Source organism: Carcharodon carcharias, chromosome 6, assembly GCF_017639515.1.
Source record: "Carcharodon carcharias isolate sCarCar2 chromosome 6, sCarCar2.pri, whole genome shotgun sequence".
Lineage (NCBI taxonomy): Eukaryota > Metazoa > Chordata > Chondrichthyes > Lamniformes > Lamnidae > Carcharodon > Carcharodon carcharias.
Window position 1 is genome coordinate 47,201,198 of NC_054472.1, and position 12,009 is coordinate 47,213,206.

Below are 12,009 nucleotides of genomic sequence, written 5' to 3' on the forward strand. Positions count from 1 at the left end.
TTAATTTGGTTTAATTGGTTTTACTCAATAGGAGTTACATCTTAACCTTCCCTCCCTCGGGCGCTGGTGCCCTGCAATATGAGCCACCTCGGGGACATGCCCTCCGTGCCATTTGGCACGGCGTGGAGGAGCTTTTTGTACGGACTGCTGCTGCACACTTTCCATTTTCTCGCCCTTGTCTGCCGCCCGGACATGCCCTGGCGAGCCTTGTTGCCGTCCAGCGGCGGAGGCCCCCGATGGGAGGCCCTCTACAGAGGTGTCCTCCCCCTTTCTATTGGGGACCTGGGTTGGAGGGTGTTGCATGCAGCAGTCCCTTATAATCGTAGAATGCACAGGTTCACGGACTCCCAGGACACCTGCCCTTTTTGTGGTCTTGTGGAGTCCATGGACCATGCTTATATAGGGTGTGGTAGGCTGCACTCCCTTTTTAGTTATTTAAAAAACCTTTTATTAATGTTTTGTTTGCACTTCAGCCCCACGCTCCTGATCTATGGACACCCGGTGCGGAAGGGGATCAGGAAGGAGGAGGACCTCCTCGTGAACCTGCTCCTGGGCCTGGCCAAGTTGGCCATTAACAGGTCCAGGCAGCGGGTGATCGAAGGGGCAGTCCCGCCTGATTGTTTGTCCCTCTTCCGTGGCTACGTTCGTGGCCAGGTGTCCCTGGAGAGGGAGCACGCGGTGTCTGCCGGCACTCTCGAGGTCTTCCGTGCTCGGTGGGCACCGCGGAGACTGGGGTGTTTTATTGACCCCCTTAATCATATTTTGGTTTAAAGTTTGTAAGTTTCCTTTAAACTTTGTCCTTAGTTTTACAGCTGACCTGAATTAGGGGCTGTGCTTGATTTGTCCTTCATTTTGTTAATTTAGTTTAATTGTTTTAACTCTAAAAGAGTTACATCTTAACCTTCCTAACCCTGCCGCTACGCCTTGGTACTCTCCCAACATCCACCATGCAGTTGGAGGCAGCCTGCTGACTGCTACGCCCTGTCTGTGATGACCTTGGCAACCATCCTCTGGAGGGCCCATGCCTGCTTTGGATGCCCTGCTGTGACTTGACACACCTTCCTCAGTCTGTGGATCTGGAGATGATGGGGTCACAGGAAGAGTGGGTTTGGACCAGCCAGACATTCTCAGAGTCACCTAGGTGGATGGACCTGGGGTGTCAAGATGCTGATCCTCTTCCCAATGGGTGCCTGACGGCCCCTGGCTGACACCTTGAGGAAAAAGGGGAAGCTGGAGTAAGATGAGTAGTTCTGCACTCCTCTTGTGTTGACACTGTTAGAGTCCAATTATGGCATCAGCGATGAAGTTAAGCGTGCACAGCAGTGCAGGACCGATGTCCTGGGCTAAGGTCTCCATGGCAGCCTCCATCTTGCCAGTGTTGACCTCAGTGTGTTGGCGTGGTGGCGCAAGCACCTCGGACTTAAGGTGGATGGAGTCCTCCATCATCCCTTGCAATCTGAGGAGTGCACCAGACATCCCTTCCTGATGTTCCTGTGATTGTCTTTCCAGCACCGAGTCCAGAGGCTCATCATGCAACTCGGACTGAGTTGATTCCTTGCCTCCAGTAGTCTTCCCAGTGCCGGACACCTCGGATGTCTCTGCCTCCATATGATGTGCAACAGATTGTGTGCTGTGCCCACCAGATTGTGATCCCGAGGCTACTCTACATCTAGGTCCCACCGAGGTGCGTGTTGCTGCACTGGTAGAGAGGCTGTGGGTGAGCGCCGGGATGGGTCTTCAGTGGTGCTGCCCTCAGGGACCTCATCCAAGGTGCTCTCAGCATTGGAGTTGGGGTTAAGGTTGCCTGAGGGAGATGTGGCAGATGTGTCTAGGAGAGAGAGTGCAGATTATTAGTGCTTGGCAACCGCGTTTCACATAGCAGTGGACTCAAAGTAGCATTGACAGAGGGATGATCTGGTGCAGGATTCTCAAATGGATGCTTGCTGGCAATGTCACCATCGCTGCAGGAACGATCCGCATCCACTCTGTCAAGCTCCAACACACAACTCTTGAATGGGGTGAGGACCTTGATGTCTGGCACTCCGTCCCCTGGTCTGACCTCTTCTGGTGATTGTGCTCAACCTTGTCCTGCATGAGGACAGATGGAGAGAGTGTGAGCAAGGCACATGCCAGGCCAAATGAGAAGGATGCCAGGCATGCATGTGTGCTGAATGGAGCCATGGATTGGATGAACAGGCAATCTCCAGAGGAAACGAGGCCAGATGGAAATGTGAGGGTGTGTGAAAGAGATTGGTGATGTCCCCTGAGCTGGCAGTGTGTGAGATGCCGGTGAACGTGTGATGGGCTTGTGAGTGATGAGATGTTTGACTTACCCTGGTGGCAGGGATGAGATTATTCATCCTTTTTCTCCACTGGATGGCTGACCTCTTGTGTGTAGCGTTAGCACTGACCACCTCTGCCACCACCTCCCAAACCAGAGTGGTGAGACTGATGGGCCTCCTGTGGCCAGAGCGGGGGCATAGGACATCGCAGCGGGCCTCCACGTCTCCCAAAGGCAATCCAGTGATGCGTCACTGAATCAGCGGACTGAACTCTTCTTGTCTTTGGGGCCATGTCTTCACTGGAGCAGTCCTGGCCTGCAAGCATCGAGAACTGTGTGTGTGGCTGCAGTTTAAATATGGTGTCCGTAGTGAGGAAGTGGCATGGTAACAGCATGGTGGGCAAATCGGAGGCTGCTCGCCAGCGAGGCAGTGTGCTTCCCATGACTACATAATTTATGAGGGGGGGGAAGGGGATGATACGATGTGAAAATCCTTCATTGCAGCCGGCAGGTAAAACGCCATTTTTCACAAACAGTACCGCACTTCGTGCAATTCTGGAATGATTCCGCCCTAGCTTACAATTCCAGGTTTATTGAATTCAAATCCCACCAACTGCCCTGGTGGGATTGGAACCCACATCCCCAGAGTCTAATGCCTTTACACAGAGGATGTCTCGGATGTGGAGTTCTGTGCCATGAAGCAGAGTCCATAAATACTTATAAAAGAGAATTAAATAATTGCTTTTAAAATAGGAATTTAAGCAGTGTACAGTGTGAGCAGGAGAGTGAGTTTAGATTTGGTGACTTGCAGTGAAAAACATGGGTACAGACTTGTTAGAATATTCTGTGTTATAATCTGTGATTTATGTTGTTCGATTCTGGATTGCTGGCATGTCTAGTTAGTGTTAAACTAACTTTGTTCTCTTTTTCTTTTTTACTTGTAGATGAGTTTGGTTTGCACATCCTGAAATATCTGTTGGAAAAGTATAGCTCTGATGCAATTACGTTTCCATATCTGAATCCCAGCAGCTCTCAGGATAATGATGGAAATACCTTGCTGCACATTATATTTCACAAACCCTATTCTAAAAATCACGAGGAAATAATGGATCTGATAGCCAAGTTTGAAATCAGCAGCAAGATAAAAAACAAGGAAGGGAAACTATTTACGTATAAAATTAAAAAAGATGACCCACGGTTTAATCTGTGGAATAAAGCAACATCACGAAATCGAAAGAAGAGAGAACAAAATGACCAGAGTCAGAAGTCACGGCCTTCAAAAAGTGTGAAGAATGCATTGAGCAGAAAGTGGCCTTCTCACCAGAAGACTGAGTCTTTGGAGAGTTCACAGCCTGACGAGCTGCCTCAGCTTAACGCCTCCTGTGAGGCTTCCTTTCAAGCAGATGAAACAAGCGTTGCTTTAACTTCAGAAGAAATCCTAGTGAATGAAATTACAAAACTGATTCAACAACTTAATGTGATTGAGACACCAACGGAAGCAAACCCTCCCAAACTACCCTTTTCCAACAGTTTGCTCAGTGATTCAATTCAGACTTCGGAGACGAAAGCTCCAGTTCTTGAAACTGGCTCTTTGCAAAATACTGACAATATTGAATCTGAAATGTTGAATGGGACCACAAAACATTCAAACTGTGGTACGGTGCAGCAAGATCCAAAACCTGAAGAAGTGACCAATTTACAAGATCTGGACTTTGATAATATGGCATGGGAGATTGAATGTACATCAGAGTTGCTGAAAAAGCTCAGTTGCAGAGACGTCCCTCAGCAAATGAAAACAAAAACTGTGAAGGTGATTCAGCAACTTGGCAATGGAGAATGGACTCAGAGCCTTCAGAAACCACTCAAGCACCTGAACAGCCCCATCAAGCTTTATGAAGCTAAACTTGACAAAGGAGGAAGAATGCTTTGGGAACTAGCAGTGGACTTTTCACCGCGCTATAGTGAGAAGCCGGAGGCGATTTTTGAATCGGAGCTTTCTTCTCATCCTCAAGAGAGAGTCACGGGAAGGGTATACAGTGAGATTATTCGAATTTGGGATATCATCCTGGACCACAATAAACTCAAACGTGCATTGGATATGATCTGTAGTTCTTATGACCGTGGACAAAACTGCATTCTCCGGAAGACGCTTAAAGGGATAACCAAAGCTGTGCTTACCTCAAATTTACATGTTCAAAAGAGGATCCCATTGATCTTTGTGGAATGTATTGATTGGAATGAACGAAAAGAAAAAGTGTCTGAATATTTCCCACCTGCTAGTGCAGTGGAGACAGAGTATAACATAATGAAGTTCCATAGCTTTAGCACCAATATGGCACTTAACATCCTTTCTAACCCGGAGTCTAGAGTTGAATATCCTTTTCGAGTAGGAGAGTTGGAGTATGCAATAATTGACCTTGTCCCTAAGCCATTACAAGCAATCATTCTGATTGGGCGAAGTGGAACGGGGAAGACTACTTGCTGTCTCTACCGACTTTGGAAACATTTCCAATCCTACTGGGAGAAAACGCAAGTTGGAAACCCCTGGTTGGTGCGACAGGTCTGGCATAAAAGGAAGATGGGGCCCATGGAAGATGGCGAAAAGGAAGCAGTGGTGATAAATGGCAGAACAGATTGCTCTGATTCTGTGGATGGGGAAAAGGATTTTGAACTTGTGGACCAAAACAATGATTTGGATCAGAATGGAATGGCATTTGATGATTATTGCAATGAGTTGACCAATGGCCATGGAGCTGTGCTGGCGACTTCAGATGATGCTGATAAACTTGAACACCTGCATCAAGTCTTTGTTACCAAAAACCATGTCCTGTGCCAGGAAGTCTTGAAAAACTTTATAGAGCTTAGCAAATCTACCAAAGCTACAGACCACTTCAGACCCCTAGAGCCTACGCTTTACAGACTTCAGGACGTTAAGGATGAGAATTTTCCCCTGTTCATAACCTCAGAACAATTGCTGTTGTTAATTGATGCATCCTTGCCAGACCCTTTTTTCCCTCGAAATGAAGATGGCAGCCTAAAAAAGACAATTGTGGGTTGGTCTGTTCAAGAAGATATGACAATACCAGATTTAGGAGAAGAGGATGAAGAAGAGGAGTATGAAGGAGAATTTCTGGATGATGAATGTAGGGCTACAGAGGGTCATACCAAAGAATTTGATCCTCGTATTTTTGTGACCTACGAGGTATTTGTACATGATCTTTGGCCCAAAATGGTAAAAGGCAAATCTGCTTTTAATCCAGCTTTAGTGTGGAAAGAGATCAAGTCCTTTTTGAAGGGTTCTATTGAAGCTTTAAATAGTCCTCAAGGTTGCCTCACAGAAGAACAGTACATTAAATTGGGAAAGAAGAGAGCACCAAATTTCCAGGAAGACCGAACTGAAATCTATCGCTTCTTCTGCTTGTATCAGCAGATAAAATCACAGTTCAGATACTTTGATGAGGAAGATGTATTGTACAGCTTATCACAGCGATTATCCAAGTTAGATGAACTGCCATGGTCTATTCACGAATTGTACGGGGATGAAATACAGGATTTTACCCAAGCAGAGCTTGCTACCCTCATGAAATGCATCAATGACCCAAATTCCATGTTCCTTACTGGTGATACAGCTCAAAGCATAATGAAGGGGGTTGCTTTCCGCTTCAGTGACCTGCGTTCTCTCTTTTATTATGCTCACGATTGTAATTACAATGAAAAGAAACAGTGTAATGTAGTAGTGCCGAGCAGAATATACCAGCTGCATCAGAACTACCGATCACATTCAGGTATTTCCTTCAAACCATTGTTTGATAAATTAATTAACTCAAACGAGTATATAAAATCATTTTTTTTAAAGAAAATATTAGAATTTTTCTGATTTTGTGTGCCCTGAACTGACAACTTCATAACCAAGTTCTCTAAAATCTGGAATCATTTTGGTCCCTCCTTTTTAAATCTTTCGTAGATACTTTGAGGTTTTGGGTACCAAAACTACTTGCTGTACCATAAAACTGGCTTTCTAATTTATCTGTTGGTATAACTTGTTCTAACTTTGTAATCCAGCACCCTTGGATCTATCTCAGTATCTGATTTGTCTCAATGATAACTACTTTACTATGACCAAATGCTTCCAGGGTTTGATGACTGTCCTGAATCTTTTCCATTTTCACATTTTGCCATAGTACTCCAAAGGAGAAGTTTTCATGCTCAGTGTACGCTTCCCATTACCTGTTCCTGTATGCATTACTCACATTCAAATCTATCTGACATATCTCCGCCTCTGGGTTTAAGTCCCACCCTAGAGATTCAAGCAGGTAATCTAGGCTGATGCTTTTCAGTACAGTCCTGAAGGACTGCGGCAATGTTGGAGGTCTGTCTTTCAGATTAGACGTTAAGTCTAGGCTCTGTCTGTTGTCTCAGATGAACATAAAAGATCTCGTTGCTATTTTGAACAAGATCGTGGGTGTGCTGGATAATTATGCCTCAACAAACATCACCAAATCAGGTTGTTTGATCAGTACTCTCCGAACCTGTGGGGTCTTACTTTGCACAAATTGTCCACTATGTTTGACCTCCGTTACAGCAATTATAAATCAGAAGTATTTAATTATCCATATATGCTTTGGAATGCCCTCAGTCGCCATGGTAGGATTTGAACTTGTATATCCAGATGATTAGCCCAGGGCTCTGGATTGCTACCCTAGTAACATAACTACTATGCTACTGTAACCCATAATTGATTCCTGTGCTTAAACAGTGCATTTGTCACCATACTTTGTGTTCTATTGTTAAATGAAATATGAATCCATTTAAACAATTAATCTTCTATTCCCTAACACTGGAATTTGATAAACTGATGGATGAAACACAAAAAGTTCAAAAGAGATTTGATGGAGGTATTCAAAATCATGGACGGTTTTGATAAGTAAATAAGGAGAAATTGTTTCCATTGGCAAATGGGTTGTTTTCAGAGGACATAACTTTAAGGTAATTGACAGAAGAACAAGAGTGGACAAGAAGGGGTTAAAGTTTCCAAATTAAAATTATTCTTGCAAATCCTTAGATTCACTATTAGTGTTGGGTGATGGTCTCCAATCTTTACCTTGACCTCTGTCCACTGGAGTGACCAGTCTAAAGTGAGTGGATGTTCACCACTGATGTTCCCTTCCTCTGGGGAAATATCTATCCTTCTTTCATTTGCCATCTTTACTAAAAACGTTACCTTGCTGTATGAGCTATACAGCTGGACACTATATTTCTGTTCCATGTATTATATACTGAAAATATATATCGGGGAAAGTACAATAGTGGGCAAGATAGAGCAGTGCAGTCCCGTGGATATCGTTGTCGAGCTGCAAGGGTGGCTCCAATGACATTGTTTTGGCTACACACCAAAATTTTAAAAGAAAACTCCTCAGTTTACTTAATGAGTACCTAACACGGTTCAATGTAAAATGTTGCAATCTTTCTCTTCCACCGAAGTTTGGAATCCTGGGGTGAATTGACCAGACACAGCATACCTTAAAACGTTTTCCAGGTTTTGTTCAGCAGCCAAGCAACATTTAGCGATTGTTGAGAATACCGGCTTACACAATGAGCCGTGCAAGACCCACCCTTTCTCTCCATCCAGAAGATTAGATATGGTGGACAAAAAAAAATGTTGTTCTCGTTAGCTCATTACATAGGTACTAGGGGTTTTGGGCAAAAGATACAACAGGGACATGAGAGATTATTTTAGACAGCGAGTACTAATGATCTGGAACTCGTTGCCAAGGAGGGTTGGTGGAAGGGGAGACAATCGATGACTTCTAAAGGAAATTGGGTGAGCACTTGAGGGAAATATATCTGCAAGACTACAGAGAGACCAGGGGAACGGGATTGACTAGATTGCTGTACAGAAAGCTGACATGGACTCGATGGGCCGAGTGGCCTCTTGCTGTGCTGTATGACTCCATGAATGTTGCTTACCCTTTGTCATTACTACACTGTTTGGAAATGTTTATTATTCACTGGGCTTGACAGCTGTGGGTCAGGTGAAACATGCTCACCCCAAGTCAGAAGGCTGTGGATTCTAGACCTAAACCCAGGGATTTGAGCACATTTATTTAGGCTGATACTCCAGTGCAGTACTGAGGGAGTGCTACATTGCTAGAGGTTCTGTTTTCTTTTGGATGAGGCATTAAACTTTTCAGGTGGATGTAAACGATCCCACACTACCGTTTCAAGGGAGTGATGGGGCATTCTCCCTGGAGTCATGGCCAACATTTATACATCACTAAGTAGATTAGCTGGCCACTTATCTCATTGTTGTATTTGATATATAAATGCAAATATGCCTTGTACTGGCCTGGACTGGTTATTCTGATTGGGAGAGCTGTCCACATTCCTGGTTCCCCTCTCCAGGTATTGTTGCTAGTGTTACCATGGTGCTGAAGGCCTTTTTCAGTATTTTCAGATAACCACAGGAAGCAAAACTTGATCAAAAATGACCTGCGCACTTTGTGACCTGAATTTTTGCAATAACGGAGAGGGCCTCTGGCTTGGACAAAATGGTACCGGAGCCCCGATTCCTGAAGTCTCACCCCTGAACCCAGCACCCACCGTTTTTGCCAGGAATTGTGGGGAGGGGTGGTGTTGGAATGTGGGGTGGGTTGTGATTTGCACATCCGTGGTTCATGGAGTCAGCTGTGCATTGAAAAGTGTAGCTGCCTTCAGACCGATTTCTTAGAGGCATGTCCAAAACATGGTTTATGGGCATTACACTTTTCAAGAGAAGGTTTAAACCTACTGGAGTTCTTTGGAGAGGTAGTGTACCCTTTGGGAGAGGTCAAGTGCCCTTTGGGATTTTTAAAAGTAGACATGAATGTGCATAAAAAGTGGTTAAACTCACTGCAACTGTCAAGTTGTCAAGGCATTTAAATTTCCTTTAAAGGAAACAGTCTGTGCTTTAAAAAAAAAATCAGTGTTTGCTATTTCATTCTGTCTGTTGATTTAAACCTGAGGGTTATCAGACAATTTGTGCTACATGACTGATTCCACAACCTATGATATAGGAGCAGAAGTGGGCCATTTGACCCCTCAGGCCTGCTCCGCCATTCAATAGAATCATGGCTGACATGTCCGTGTTTCGAGTTCCACATTCCCATTAACCCCCTAGTAAATTTTGATTCCCTTGCCTAAGAATCTATCTACCTTCACCTTAAAAATATTCAACTACCCCACTTCCACCTTCCACTACCTTCTGAGGCAAAGAGTTCCAAAGCCGCACAGCCCTCAGCGAAAAAATTTCTCCTCATCTCTGACCTAAAAGTCACCCCTTAATTTAAAATAGTGCCCCCTAGCTCTGGACTCGACCACAAGAGGAAACATCCTTTCCACATCCACCTTATCAAGACCGGAATAAAAATCAGAGCGTCCGGAGCACTTTCTCCTAAGTCAGGCTTGCAGGGTCAGGAATTTTTCTGACTTGGGAGTGAAGGTTCAGGCCTGTGTTTCACCTTGTTGTTTTAGCAACAAACGCACAAAAAGCTTAAAGTAAGCATGCATGCATCCTGCAAATATGAACATTGAGATCACATACACCAAGATTGTGTTGGTGACTAACTATTTTAGGCATTGATGAACTGCATATAAAATTTTAATTTTTTGTGTGCTTTATATTGATTAATGTGAATCCCTTGTCTATATTTAGGAATCTTGAATTTGGCCTCTGGTGTAGTGGATCTTCTCCAGTACTATTTTCCAGAGTCTTTTGATCGCTTACCGAGAGACACTGGCCTCTTTGATGGACCAAAACCTTCCCTGCTGGAGTCCTGTAGTGTCAGTGACTTGGCTATTTTGCTTAGAGGAAACAAACGGAAATCCCAGCCAATAGAATTTGGTGCTCATCAGGTTTGCGTTTATACGTCTAATTCTACCATATGTATTTGAATTGCCAAATCATCTTCAGCTGCTACATCAATTACCTTCCTTCTATCATAAGGTCAGAAGTGGGGATGTTCGCTAATGATTGCACAACGTTCAGCACCATTCGCGACTCCTCAGATACTAAAGCAGCCCATCCAAATGCAGCAAGACCTGGACGATATCCAGGCTTGGGCTAAAAAGTGGCAAGGAGCATTCGCATCACACAAGTGTCAGGCAATGACCATCTCCAACAAGAGAGAATCTAACCATCACCCCTTGACATTCAATGGCATTACCATGGCTGAATCCCCCACTATCAACCCCCTGGGGGTTACCATTGACCAAAAACTGAGCTGGACTAGCCGTATAAATACTATGGCTACAAGAGCAGGTCAGAGGCTAGGAATCCAGCAGCGAGTAACTCATGACTCCCCAAAACTATCTACAAGGCACAGGTCAGGAGTGTGATGGAATACACTCCACTTGCCTGGATGATTGCAGCTCCAATAACCCTCAAGAAGGTTGACACCATCCAGGACAAAGTAACCCACTTGATTGGCACCCTATCCGCAAACATTCACTCCCTCCACTACTGATGCACTGACAGCAGTGTGTATAAGATACACTGCAGGAACTCACCAAGGTTCTTTAAACAGCATCTTCCAAACCCATGACTGCTACCAACTGGAAGGAGGAGGGCAGCAGTTACATGGGAACACCACCACCTGAAAGTTCCCCTCCAAGCCACTCACCATCCTGACTTGTAAATACATTGCTGTTCCTTCACTGTCGCTGTGTCAAAATCCTGGAACTCCCTCCCTAACAACACTGTGGGTGTACCTACACCACAAGGACTGCAGCGGTTCAAGAAGGCAGCTCACAACCCCCTTCTCAACAGCAACTAGGGATGGCCTAGCCAGTGATACCACATTCCAGAAAATAATTTTTAAAAATTCATTTGATCTGTGAGGAGATTGTAAATAAACCATTTAGACCATGATTAGAAGTAGTGACCAGTTTAAATTGTAGAAGAGGAAATTGGAAGACAAAAGGTGAAATAGCAGGACGCTTTTTGTCTTTGGCATTCCTCGGACATAGACAGAAAATCATAGAGCTTACGTGACTTCCCAGTGGTACAGATGCAGAGTAAACCTTCCTCTGCTCAGCCCCAACCAGAAGAGCAATCCTTACTGCACCAGTGTGACATTTTCCTATTTACCACTCTGATCAGATTGCCATGAAGTGCTTAATTAAGGGTAGTTATATGCTGTCAACAACCAAAATCATCAACCCGATTATGATTGTCCAAACTCAGTGAACAGCACTCTGAGCTGAAGTTGAAGTCCCAGATGTGCTAGGTTAGCGTTTAATCCACTGTGCCATGCATTTCCCAGATTCCTTAAAAAGATGCAACCCTGATGATGAGCAGAACCATCATATTCACCAATCTCTACACCATTATTATATTGATGGTTATGAAGATATGTGGTACAGTAATCCAAAAGTTAGGAACCTTCTGCAAATTGCAAAGGAGAAAAGGAAATTGAGGATAATTTATCCCTGTTTTATCTCATTTTGAAACTGTACTCATGTATCTATAATTGCAAGAGCAGCTTGACTCAAGTGTAGAGCTGCTGCTTATGAGTGTTATCTGAGGTGATAATTTTGCTGGTGGGTTCTTGATGTCTTAGCTCCAGGTTCATACCTGGACCTGAAGTGTCATGCTATACCCCAGAAATTCATTGTAGTTAAGCAATGTGCAGACCTGCTCTTATGGTTTCATATGCTCCTCTCGACTGTGCAGTAGCACTATCTATGAACAT

General features: G+C 44.4%; 1 protein-coding gene across 3 annotated transcripts in view; it reads left to right on the plus strand.

The window, feature by feature from the left end:
- LOC121278747 (TPR and ankyrin repeat-containing protein 1-like) overlaps positions 1-12,009 on the plus strand; it is a 147,942-nt gene that overhangs the window by 83,808 nt on the left and 52,125 nt on the right. For all 3 annotated transcript variants that reach the window (XM_041189136.1, XM_041189137.1, XM_041189139.1), the window contains 2 exons: positions 3,226-6,066; positions 9,972-10,171. In XM_041189136.1, the coding sequence (XP_041045070.1) occupies positions 3,226-6,066; positions 9,972-10,171 (3,041 nt within the window). The remainder of the gene's footprint in view (positions 1-3,225; positions 6,067-9,971; positions 10,172-12,009) is intronic.